Raw genomic sequence first — 13704 nt, forward strand, 5'->3', positions numbered from 1 at the left:
CCTTTTTGTGGCCAAATAATATTCCAGTTGTATGGATATAGCACGTACTGCTTATCCATTTGTCAGTTGATGAGTATTTGAGTTGTTTCCACTTTGGGGCAATTAATAATGATGCTAATACATTTGTGTATACGTTTTTGTGTGAGCATATGTTTTCATTTCTCTTGGTATATACGTAGGGTTGGAATTTTGCTGGATCATATGATAATTCTATGTTAAACCATTTGGGGAACTGTCAGATTGCTTTCCAAAGCAGCTGCCCCATATTACATTCCACCAGCAATGTATGAGTGTTGCAATTGCTCTACTTCTTCAACAACACTTAATATTGTCTGGCTTTTTTTATTATACACATCTCATTGGGCGTGAAGTCGTATCTTACTGTATCTTATGGATTTTATTTTCCGAATTACTAAGGACTTTGAGCATCTTCTCTTGAGCATACTTATTGGCCATTTGTATATCTCCTTTGGAGAAATATCTATTCAAATCCTTTGACCATTTTTTAATTGGGTTATTTGTTTATATGTAAACACAAATCCCTTTTCAGATAAATGGTTTGTAAATATTTTCTCACATTCTTTGGTTGCCTTTTTGAGTTTTTAATGATGTCCCTTGAAGCACAGAAGTTTTTAATTTTGATGAAGTCCAAATGATCTGTTCTTGTCTTTTGTCTATTGTGCTTTTAGTGTCATATCTAATAATTCATTGCCAAATCAAAGGTCATGAAGATGTTCCTCTTTCCTTCTTACAGTTTTATAGTTTTACTACTTACATTTAGGTTTATAATCCATTTTGAGTTAAGTTTTGTTTATGGTCTGAGGTAGAGATTCAACTTCATTCTTTGGCATGTGAATATTCAGTTGTCTCAGCACTGTTTGTTGAAAAGACTATTCTCTACTCATTGTCTTAGTACCCTTATTGAAAACCAACTGACCATTATAGTAGGGATTTATTCCTAGACTGTCAGTCCTATTCCATTGATGGAAGTGTCTGTCCTAATGTCAGTACCATACTGTCTTGAGCACTGTAGCTTTGAAGTAAGTTTTGAAAGTACCTTTGAAGTAAGTTTTGAAATTAGAAGGTATGAGTGCCTCAGCTCTCTTCTTTTTCAATATTGTTTTGAAAAACAAATTCATTTCTAAATGAATTTTAGGATCAGCTTTTCCATTTCAGAAAAAAAAAGCCAGATGGAATTTGCGTAAGTCTTGTGTTGAATCTGTTGATCAATTTGGAGAGTAATGCTGTATTAGCAAGATTAAGTCTTCCATACTTCAACATGGGTTGTCCTCCCATTTATTTATGTATTCTTTAATTTCTTTCAGTTTTGTAGTTTTATAGTTTTCAGTGTGCATGTTTTACGCATCTTTTGTTAACTTCATTCCTGTGTTTTCTTATTTTTGCTGTTATAAATGATTTTTTTTCTTAATTTCTTTTCGAAATAGTTATTGGTAATGTATACAAATAATTGATTTATACACACACATATAGATCTTGTATCCTGAACCTTGCTGAACTAGCTTATTAGTTCTAATAGAACTAAATTATGTGTGTGTATGCCTGGGTTTCTTAGGGTTTTTTATATGCAAGATAACATTAACTGTATAGAGAGATTATATCATTTGCAAATAGAAATTTGCTTTGTCCTTTCCTATCTGGATACTTTGTATTTCTTTTCATTTTCTAATTTCCCTTGCAAAAATGTAGAATATAATGTTGAATAGAAGTGAGAAGGAATGGCTGGACATGGTGGCCCATGCCTGTAATCCCAGCACTTTGGGAGCCTGAGGTGGGTGGCTCACTTGAGGACAGGAGTTTGAGACCAGCCTGGCCAACATTGTGAAACCCTGACTCTACTAAAAAATACAAAAATTAGCCAGGCGTGGTGGCGCACACCTGTAATCCCAGCTACTTGGGAGGCTGAGACGGGAGGATCCCTTGAACTAGTGGGGTGGAGGTTGCAGTGAACCGAAATTGCACCCCTGTACTCCAGCCTGGGTGATAAGCAAGATCTTGTATCCAAAAAAAAAAAAAAGAAAAAGAAAAAGAAAAGTGAGAAGGGACATTGTTGTCCTGTTTATGATCACAGAGGGAATGCATTCAGCTGTTTACCATTAAGTGTGATGTTAGATGTAGGTTTTCACAGAGAGTCTTTATTGGGTTGATGATGTTTGCTTCTATTTTTAGTTTGTTGAATTATGTCAAATGCATTTTTGAATCTATTAAGATGATTGTGCAGTTGTTCTTTTTTCTATTGATTGATTTTTTTGTATTACATAAAATACAAAACCTTGTATTCCTAAGATAATTTCCATTTGGCTGTAGTATATGCTGCATTTTATTTGTTGCTGAACCCACTTTGTTAGTATTTTGTTGAGAATTTTGTGTCTATATTCATGAGGATACTGGACTGTAGTGTTCTTCTGATGTCTTTGTCTAGTTTAGGTAATATTGGTCTCATAAAGTGGGTTTAGAATTGTTCCCTTCCATTTTTTGGAAGAGTTAGTGAAGGATTGGTATTAATTCTTCTTGAAATGTTTGGTATAATTCACATGAAGCCATTTGAACCCAGGCTTTTCTTTGTGGGAAGTTTACTTGTTATGGATCTATGGATCTATCCAGATTTCCTGTAACACTGAGTCAGTTTTGGTAGTTAATGCCTTTCTAAGAATTTGTCCAGTTCATCTAAGTTCACATACCATTGTTCATAGTGTTCCTTTATAATCCTCTTATTTCTTTAAGGTCAGTAGGAATGTCTTCTTTTTCATTCTGATTTTAGTAATCTGTGTCTTCTCTCTTTTTTTCTTAGTCCCTCTAGCTAATGGTTTGCCATTTTTTAATCTTTCCAAATAACCAACTTTTGCCTTTTTTATTTCCTCTGCTGTTTTTCTGTTCTCTGTTTTATCTCCATTCTAATATTTATTATTTCCTTCTTTTTGCTTTCTAAAAAATTTAGTTCACTCTTCCTTCTCTAGAGCCTTAAGTTATAACTTTAGGTTATTGATTTCTTCTTTTTAAATTGTAGACAGTTTATAGCTATAAATTTCCCTGAGCACTGCTTTCACTTTGTCCGGCTACTACTGTTGAATTTTCTCTTTGCCCCTTCGATTTTATACATTTTTGCTTCCTATATTATGGGACTGTTTTGTTAGGTGAGTATATGTTTAAATTTGTTATGTTTTACTGATACAGTTATTTCAATTATTATACTTTTCAACTCCAAAATTTCCATTTAGTGAAATATCATTCTCACAATTTATTTTAAATCTTTATACATGGTTTTATTTATACTTATAATAGCAGCCTTAATGTCTTTGTTTAATAAGTGCAACATCTTGACTTCCTTGGAGGTAGTTTCCATTGATGCTTTATTTTTTACTGTGTGTGGGTCCATGCTTTCATGTTTCTTTGTGTGTTTTAATAATTTTTTGTTGAAAACCAGTTAGTTATTTTAAATAATATAATGTGGCAACTCTGGAAATCAGATTCTCTCCTCTCTAGGGTTTGTTGTTGCAGTTGTTGGTGGCACTGCTGCTATTTTTGTTTAGAAACTTTCCTGGACCAATCTGTAAAGTCTGTATTCTTTATCATGTATAGCCACTAAAATATCTGCTTGGTTAACATGGTGATTAGTTAATGATTAGACAGATTTCTTTATGCCTTAAACCAGTAAGTCTTCAGCAACTGCCAGAGGGATCTTTGTATGTGTTGGGCATACATTTTCCTCTTAGGCAGGCAGTTTACAACTCTGACTTAGTCACTTCTTGCTTGTACAGAGCCTCAAGGTAAACCATAGATGAGAAATGAGGGCCTTTTCAGATTTTTCCTGGGGCTGAGTTCTTGGTGGAAAAAGAAAACAAAACCCAGTACATTGGTTACAGTTTGAATTACACACATGTCAAGTGATTAACAATAAAGTTTATGAACTCATCATCTCCTACATTTGCCATGTTTTTTTATTAGCAGTATTATCTAAAACATGCTTCAAAAACCTAAAGGTTGAAAACGCCAAAGGGATATGTATACATAAGACATGTATGACAAGCATACATATCTAAGTGGTAGAAAAACACCCCAGAGGAAATCTTTCTTCTGATCTAGAACAGACCTTAGCCAGATATGATCTAAGTTGACTTCTTTGCCTGAGTAGTCAGCTACTCAGGGCTCTAAGAGCCCTGGATCAGAATGATAACAAGGTTACAAGCTGGAATTCTCAATACAGACTGCTTGGATTTGAATCTAGACTCTTCTGCTTCTTTGACCTTGGGCAAGACACCCAACGTCTCTGTGCCTCACTCTCCTTATTTGTAAATAGCACCTTCCTTATTGTGATGATTCATTCAATACATTATAAGCCCCTAGAGCAGTCTCTGATACTTGATAAGCATTATAGTCACAGAAGTGGGGAGTAGTTTGAATCCCTTTAACCTATTGCCCTCTTAACCAGTTAACCCATGAACAATCACATTTCATCTGTAACCCTTCTCTCACTAATTATTTTGATATAAATACAAAGCATTATATTATTTAATCTATTTTAGTATATATCTCTGATTGACAATTTTTAAAACTGTTAGTGTTATATAATATTACTATTATTACAGCTAAAAAATGAACACCGAGCCTTTGTTTCATCAAATACTCATTTGGTATTTGTCTTCCCAGTTGATTCATATGGTGTAATTGGTTAATGCCGAGACCAGTTCAGTTGGGGAGACCCTAACCCAGTGGCTGCCATATCCTAATCTTTGGCAGGAACTTTTTAAACCTTGCAATTTTTTTTTCTAGTCCCGTACCAGGGACATACCCCATTTCATGCATCATATGTTGATTTTGAGGGCTATATAATTGTTCTGGAATTAGAACTTGTGCTCCCCATTGGTGTAATAAATCTCTTCTCCATAAATTTATAGGTACAGAAGTTATAATTGGTTGAATTAGTCCCTCTGAAGGTTGTCCATCAGTCCCTTCACAATGCAAAATATAATCACTTTGATATACTTCGGCGGCTTTACCAACTCCAACTATGTTAAATTGAGCAGGTTGAATTGGCCATGTGGACGGCCAGTGCTGTAGAGAAATGATTGAAATGTCCACTCCTGTATCTACCAAACCTTTAAATTTCTTTCCCTGAATAGTTCTTTCACAGGTAGGGCGTTTATCAGTAATTTGATTTACCCAATGAGCTACTTTGCCTTGTTTATTTGTGCTTCCAAATCCTCCTATCTGTTTAATTTTACTTTTTCTCATTCTCACATATGGCACAATCAGGAGCTGTGCTATACGCTCTCCTGGCTCTGCTTTCCAGGGAACAGAAGTAGATATAACAATTTGAATTTTCCCCATTGTAATCTGAATCAATGACTCCTGTATGTATTTGTACCCCTTTTAAACTTAAACTGGACCTTCCTAAAAGTAATCCTCTTGTCCCCCCGGCAAGGGTCCACAGACTCCTGTTGAGACCTTTTGAGTCTTCCCCAGGCAGAAGGCTTACAGCTTTTGTGCAGCGTAAATCTACTGTGGCACCACCGGCTGTGGCGGAGGACAGACATTGTACAACGGTGAGGGAATGACCTGAGCTGGAAATGCCCCGGTTTATAAGGGGGCCCAGGACAGGCCCCTCATGGCATTTCCCAAAATCGGGTTTCCTTCTTTATCAAACTTAGAGTGACATTGATTAGCCCAGTGTTTTCCTTTTTCACATTTTGGACATATTTCAGGATCAGCAGTTTTCTTTTTTCCCCTATCTGGCAGCCTGACTTGCTGATTTTTTCTACATTCTTTTTTAGTATGACCATGCTTCCTACAGTTAAAACAAGCTCCAGGAAATGGAGTTATTTCCTTTATCCACTCTCGGTCCTGCCATTGCCTGTGCCAACAAAGTGGCTTTATGCAGATTACCTCCGATACCATCACAGTCCTTGATATAATCAATTACATGTGCTTTCCCTCTGGTAGGTCGCAGAGCAGCCTGGCAATCGGGATTAGCATTGTCGAAAGCTAGTAACTGCAACACTATATCCTGAGCAGCCAAATCTGCAATCATCTTTTTAAGAGACTCCTGTAACTGAGCTGTGAAATCAATGTATAGTTCTCTTGGTCCCTGTTTTATAGCACTAAAGGAAGGGTATTGTTCTCCACCTGAAGTGATTTTTTCCCAAGCTCTAATGCACACTCTGCTAAGCTGTTCTATGGCATCATCCTGCATGACCACTTGTGCACCTCAGCCAGCCCAGCCGCCAACCCCCAAAAGTTGGTCTGCAGTTATATTAATTTGAGGTTGGGCCTGGGCATTGTGAGCGGGCTGAATGTAAGCTTCATTTGCATACCAAGTTTTACATTTTAAGAATTGAGCAGGAGTTAGACAAGCTCGAGTAAGAGCGTCCCAGTCAGTAGGTATCATCTGACTAGAAACAGCAACATTCTTTAACAGTCCCAATACAAAAGGAGAACCTGGTCCATATTGATTTATAGCTTATTGAAATTCTTTGAGTAATTTAAAAGGGAAAGGCTCAAATGTAACTGTAATATTTCCCTGTTGATCTGGGGGGTGTATTCGAACAGGGAATTGCCAAGCCTCTAAATCACCCTCTCGTCTAGCTTGCTGAATTCCTGCCTGAATAGAACTAAGAGCAGTTGCTCAAGGTGCTGCTCAAACAGTCACTGGGGCAACTGCTTTTCACCCAGTGTCCTCCAGAAAAGAAAGATCTGGAGGGTCTTTTTCTTCAAAATAATGTTGAAGGGGTGCAGAAGGGTAGGGATGAACCTCTCCCTCCTTTGCCGCTTTAGCTTTAACTGGCAAATAAACGTGCTCTGTAACCTCTTCTGTTACTTTGCCATGCTCTCCTTCCTCCTCATCATCAGTGTGAAAAAGTTCCCAGGTGAAACGAACCAGACCCCACACTGGTCCTATTGTTACCCTGACGCTTCTGAGCTCCCTTCTCACTCACCACGGGGATTGCTTTAAGAGTACTCGGGTGTCCTCCAGCTTAGTTTTTCCATTCCAACCATCGCTCCAGCGACCCTTTAACCCGGATTCGAGCCCCCACAAATGGATGCCACTTGCCGAGACCAGCTCGGTCAGGGAGACCCTAACCCAGCAGTGCTGGAGGAATTAAAGACACACACACAGAAATATAGAGGTGTGAAGTGGGAAATCAGGGGTCTCACGGCCTTCAGAGCTGAGACCCCCGAACAGAGATTTACCCACATATTTATTAACAGCAAACCAGTCATTAGCATTGTTTCTATAGATATTAAATTAACTAAAAGTATCCCTTATGGGAAACGAAGGGATGGTCTGAATTAAAGGAATAGGTTAGATTAGTTAACTGCAGCAGGAGCTTGTCGTTAAGGCACAGATCGCTCATGCTGTTGTTTGTGGCTTAAGAACGCCTTTATATGTTTTTCCACCCTGGGCAGGCCAGGTGTTCCTTGCCCTCATTCCAGTAAACCCACAACCTTCCAGCGTGGGCGTTAGGGCCATTATGAACATGTTACAGTGCTGCAGAGATTTTGTTTATGGCCAGTTTTGGGGCCAGTTTATGGCCAGATTTTGGGGGACTTGCTCCCAACAGGTTAATATGCCTCTTAGGTCACTTTTAATGTAGAAGTTTCCCCCTCTTTCTTTTACCACTTTGTAACTGTTTATTAAAGAAACCAGGTTATTGGTACTTTAGAGCTATGTTGTCTAATACAGAAGCCACTAGCCACATGTGACACTGGACCACCTGAAACATGACTAGTCCGAATTGAGATGGTCTGTCAATTTAAAACACACACCAGATTTCAAAGACAGTATGATAAGATAACGTAAACTATCTCATTAAGAGTTTTTGTATTGATGCATTTTGAAATAACATTTTATATATTTGGATTAAATAAAACATTATTAAAACTAATTTTACTTGTTTCTTTTTGTTTTTAATGTGGCTACTAGAAATATAAAATCACCTATATGGCTTGCTTTATATTTTTATTGGACAGCATTAATTTAGAATTTCACAAGGTATGGATTTTACTGATTACATCCACATGGAATTATTTAACATGCCGCTCTGCCCCTATCTGTATTACCTTTAAATTGTTTATGAGATCCTTGATCAGATTCAGAGTTTGACGTTTTTTGTTTGTTTGTTTGTTTGTTTTTAAACAGGGTCTCACTTTGTTGACCTCTTGGGCTCAAGGGATCCTCCCACATAAGCCTCCCAAGTAGTTGGGACCACAGGCACGCACCACCACGTCCAGCTAATTTATTCTATTTTATTTTTTGTAGAGATGGGGTCTTCCTATGTTGCCTAGACTGGTCTTGAACTCCTGGGCTCAAATGACCCTCCTGTCTTGGCCTCACAAAGTGCTGGGATTATAGACGTGAGTTACTGCACCCGGCTGAGATTTTGATTTTTTTAAATATTTTCAGCAATGTCATTTCATATTGCTGGTATATACCACCAGAAGACGTACACCATCAAACTGAGGCCTTTCTTTTATGTTAGCAGCTGCTGATGATTCTTTAATTCATTAGAAGTTGCAAATTGTGATGTTCTAATTCTTTTGTTCCTTCTTCATTTATTAGCTACAGTAATTCCATAAAGGGAAACCTTCCCTCATCAACTACTTAATTATGTTTGATTATAATACAAACTATGTATACTTTGCATAGGTAAGAAAGGATGCAAGTTTGATTCTTTCTCTTTACTTACCGGTTTCCAGGTATTCTCCAAAAATGATAGATGAGATTTTTAAAATAATATATCATGAATATAACTGTATTAGATATTTTTTAAATCCATTACAATTATTATCCTTATTGATGCTCAAATTGTCACATCATTCACCAGTGGAAGCCTCTTCAAGTTGTTTCCTGTGTCTTAGGTATGACCCTAGTAGTCTTTGATACCTTCCTTGCTTTTTGATGTGTCAGGGTGTTCTAGGCCCTGGTTCCTTTTAGGGGGAAGTAATATTTAGAGCCTACAGTCTGGTTTGCATAGTGCCACCTTATTAGTTATGGTTTCTGCGCCTTTTCAGTGGCTGAAGGTAGGAAATATTTTTTCCCCCTTAAAATGCTTCATGAATCTCTAGTGATACTTCCTATTCAAATTCAGAACTATGGAGTTTTTAACCTAATCTTATCAATATTACATTTCTGTCTTCTTTCTCCCATACCAAATGTATTAGTTCTCAATGGCATCAGTATGCTGATTTGCTTTATCCAGCACTACACACACAACAGTTACATAATAGCATGTCTGTCACTATAATTAATATGATTATTTACTGAAAATATTTGGTTTTGTTTTTATTTTGCAGTTATTTTTCTCAGGGTGTATCTTGTGAGGTATATACAGAAAAATTACTCTATTAAAATCACTTAAAATAGTTCCTTTCTAATGAATGAGTATGCTACCACCTGGTTTCATGTTACTCTTAATTTTTAGGGATTTTTTTTAAATTTTTATTTCATTTATAATATAAAGTATTTAAATGGTCCAAAAGTCCAGTCTACAAAACAAATAGCCAAAGGAGTCTAGCCTTCATTCCAGTCCTCTCTGCTCCCTCTTTTCTCCAGTAGGTAACCATTAAAAATGTTTATGGCCTAGTCTTCCATTTTTTAATATGTGTACATATCCTGACCAAAGAACTTCCCCAAAGTTCCTTGACTTTTTATTTTTCTTTTTCAAAGAGAAAGCTTACAGTATTCTATATCCATAATGCAAATGATAAAATATATCTTTTAGTAAGTCATAGTCTATAGATTAGAACTGAAAGAAAATTGATATTTTAGATAAGCCAGGGTTTTAAGGAAGAAAGATGATTTGGGTAGAAACTGCTCGCTGTTATCAAATATTTTAAATACTTTCTAGGGAAGGAGGAAACCATGCTGTTTGACTCCAGATAATATAGTGGAGCCAATATTTATAATTGATAGGAAGCCAGACTTGGTCTGAAAAGAAATTCTGCTATCAGATGAAACTCTGAAGATTATATAGGCAGCATATTTTGGCTTCAAGTTCTTGTCACTGGAGAGATTGATACATCCTATAAGGGATGAACTGGTTGACCTACATAATCATTTGGCGATTCTGGTTTCTGGGGCTCTTCCCCAGTTTTTTATGTATAATTCTGCCTAACAAGTCTAATTGTATAGTCTCTAAATGATCACAGTGTAATTGTTTTAGGAATCAGTGACATTTAAGGATGTGGCTATAGACTTCACATTGGAGGAGTGGAGATTGATGGACCCTACACAGAGGAACCTGCACAAGGATGTGATGCTAGAGAATTACAGGAATCTGGTCTCCCTGGGTAAGGATAACTTCTCTTCTGTGTTGATTGATCTGCCCATTTGACCGGGTTTGCCAAAGATAAAAGGCCTCTAAAGTATTTAACTGAAGTACTTGATCTTAGGGGCACATTGTTGGGTTATGCTATTCCTCACTTTTAACTACATGATCTGCCCATTGTAGAGTAAGAAACATACTTCTCTGGAATCTTGGAGATTGTTGACAACCCTACAGATTTTGGACCAAAGTATTTTCTAGTCACTTCCTTAAATGGAAGTTATCAGTACCTCTAGAAGAAAGAAACAAATGTATTCAATTTCTTTCTAAACTCACTAGATTATTCCCATAATCTGTTATCCCACCAAACCAGAATCATAGTGTTGAGCTCCTTTGGGATGTCTTTGTAATTGTCTAAAACATCACTGTACAATATGGCAGGTACTAGTCACTTGTGCCTATTTTTTTTTTTTTTTTTTTTTTTTTTTTGTGAGACGGAGTCTCGCTCAGTTGCCCAGGCTGGAGTGCATTGGCGCGATCTCAGCTTACTACAAGCTCCGCCTCCGGGGTTCATGCTATTCTCCTGCCTCAGCCTCCCAAGTAGCTGGGACTGCAGGCGCCCGCCGCCACGCCTGGCTAATTTTTTGCATTTTTAGTAGAGATGGGATTTCACCGTGTTAGCCAGGATGGTCTTGATCTCCTGACCTCGTGATCCGCCCACCTCGGCCTCCCAAAGTGCTGGGATTGCAGACATGAGCCACCGCACCCGGCCTCACTTGTGCCTTTTGAGCACTTGAAATTTGGCTAGTCCGTCTGAAGAACTGAATTTTAGATTTTACTTAATTTTATTTAATTTAAATTCAAATTTAAATAGCCATATGTGACAACTGGCAACTGTATTGGACAGTGCGGCTCTAGAGCTTCCTGTAATGGTCATTCTGCATGGAAGATTAAGAACTGAGACTGAATTTGGCAGGAGTTCTTGCTCATGGCTCCAATGAAATCCTGTTTATTTTTCTCTGGACAGGGCTTGCAGTTTCCAAACCAGACATGATATCTCATTTGGAGAATGGGAAAGGACCATGGGTGACAATGAGAGAAATTTCAACAATTCCCTATCCTGGTGAGTTAAACAGAACCACGAAGATGGGATTTATTTGAAGTAACAGACTATAGGGGGATGTTCAACACAACATCTGAAAAAATTTTAAAGATATATTTGTTCAAAGCTGTCTCAGAGGAAGAGATCCCCCATCTCGCTGCCTGTCTCTCTCACCCCCATCTTCTCTTATCCTCTCTCTCTGTCCTCCACTTTTGGGAACCATCTCATCCTATTCTGCTTTCCTGGGGACATGCTTTTCATAATTATTATTTTGTTCTTCATTCAAACATACACAAAATATCCCTTTCAGGTCTATCTTCTCCAGTTAACTTTATGTTTCTCATTTGTTTCACCATTATCTGACATTTCTTCCTTCATTTGCCTGAAAATGCTTTCATAAGGATCCCCACTGATTTCTCTTAAGGCAAACTTATTTACTCATTATTTAGTTTTCTTCACCTGCAAGGCTCCAGAAACTTTGGAGGAACCCACCACCTGTCCTCCAGGTTCTTAACTAATTGAGAATACAAACAAGAAATCAGTTGAGAATCAAAATATAGTATTGATGTATTTAATCAATATTATACATCTATATGCTGTGAACTGGCTTAGGTACAAGGGCTACAGCACCTAATAAAATGGACCAGGTCCCCGCCTTCATGAAGATTAAATTTTGAGAAACAGAAATTTGGCAAATAAATAAAAACAAACTAAATGGTGGTTGCCATACCTCCCAGCTATGAGATAAATTGGAAGATAGGAAAGAGTAACTGGGGTGGGATGAGGACACCTTCAAACAGGGTGGTCAGGGGAGCTTCTGAAGAGGTGACATTTGAGCTGAGACCTGAAGGGTCAGAAGAAGAAGCAGGGAGGGGAAGAGGAAAAGGGAAGTATTCCAGGCTAAGGGAACAACAATGCAAAGGATCTGATACAGCAAAGAAGGCCATGTATTCTGGAAATCAAAAGGAAGCTGCTGTGACTAAAGTGAGCGGAAACTGGTACAGAATAAGATTAGAGATGTAGGAGCCTGCCTGTGCAGGGCTTTGTAGATGATCTAAGTGAGTTCCAAAGCATAGAGAGATTTTACTGCAGGGTTTTTAGAAAATAACCCTGTTTATAGAGATTAAACTTGAGGCATAAAGCAGGCAGTAAGTTAAAAGGTTGTTACAATAGTCTATCCAGGAGATGAGAGGAACTTTGATTAGGGTGATGGTAGTGGAGATGGAAAGAAATAAATAGATTCTGATTCATTTTATTATGATGCCATGAACAACCCACACATGCATTACATATTTTTATATATCAGATATTATTTATGCTTAAAAGATTGAGTGAAAAGTAGACATTAGAGATAGTTTTAGATAACTTTTTAGAGAGGGACTTTTTTTTCCCCTGTGAAGAGGGAAAGAGAAATGGAGCAGTGGCTAAAGGAAAGAATGGAGTCAAGAAAAAACACTTGTTTTATTTTTGAGATGGGAGCTGCTATGACATGTTTGAGTGCTGATAGGATCGCCTTAATGGAGAGAGCGACATTGATGTTGCAAGACAAAGATGAAGGACTAAAGTGTTTGACAGGGTTAAAGGAGATAAAATCTAGAATGGAAAGGAGGATTTACCTTTAATAGGTGGAGAGGTCACCTCCTGTGTTGTAATACTGAGAAAGGTGGAGAAGATGGGTGCACCTGCAGGTCAGTTGAGGGCAGGAAGATTGAGGCCGCTATTATGATAGCTGCCATATTTTCTAAAATGTGAGGCAAGATCATCAGCTTATGGTGAGGGAAGAAAAAGTTGTGAGAGAGGGAAAGTTATTTTTTATGGTAGTGGAATTCACCAGGGAAGCCATCTTGGCCTGAAGCTTTTATTGGGAAAAGTGTTTAATTATAGCTTGTATACCTTCAGTACTTAGGACTTTTCATATTTCCTATTTCTTTTTGTTTTAGTTTAGCAAATTATGTTTAGGGATTGTTCTGTTTAATTTTTAAATTTATTGGCATACTATCTTCTGCTTATCATTTAAATGTTTATACGGATCTGAAGTGATGTGCCACTTCTTATTCCTGATACTGGTTTTTTGTGTTTTCTTTATTTTATCTTACTCAGTCTTGCTAGAGTTTATCAATCTTACTCAACTGTTTTTTTTTTCTTTGAGACAGGGTCTCATTCTGTCACCCAGGCTGGAATGCAGTGGCATGATCATAGCTCACTGCAGCCTCGAACTTCTGGGCTCAAGTGATCCTCCTGCCTCATCCTCCTACATAGCTGGGATTAGAGGCACACACCACCACCAAAGATTTTTATGTTTTGTAGAGGGGTCTCACTATG

General features: G+C 37.6%; 1 protein-coding gene across 3 annotated transcripts in view; it reads left to right on the forward strand.

The window, feature by feature from the left end:
- Positions 1-13704, forward strand: part of LOC105473499 (zinc finger protein 624) — a 201003-nt gene that overhangs the window by 176049 nt on the left and 11250 nt on the right. For all 3 annotated transcript variants that reach the window (XM_071082386.1, XM_071082385.1, XM_071082387.1), the window contains 2 exons: positions 10179-10305; positions 11308-11403. In XM_071082386.1, coding sequence (XP_070938487.1) covers positions 10179-10305; positions 11308-11403 — 223 coding nt within the window. The remainder of the gene's footprint in view (positions 1-10178; positions 10306-11307; positions 11404-13704) is intronic.

The sequence above is a fragment of the Macaca nemestrina genome, chromosome 17 (genome assembly GCF_043159975.1).
Source record: "Macaca nemestrina isolate mMacNem1 chromosome 17, mMacNem.hap1, whole genome shotgun sequence".
In the NCBI taxonomy this organism is placed as follows: Eukaryota; Metazoa; Chordata; class Mammalia; order Primates; family Cercopithecidae; genus Macaca; species Macaca nemestrina.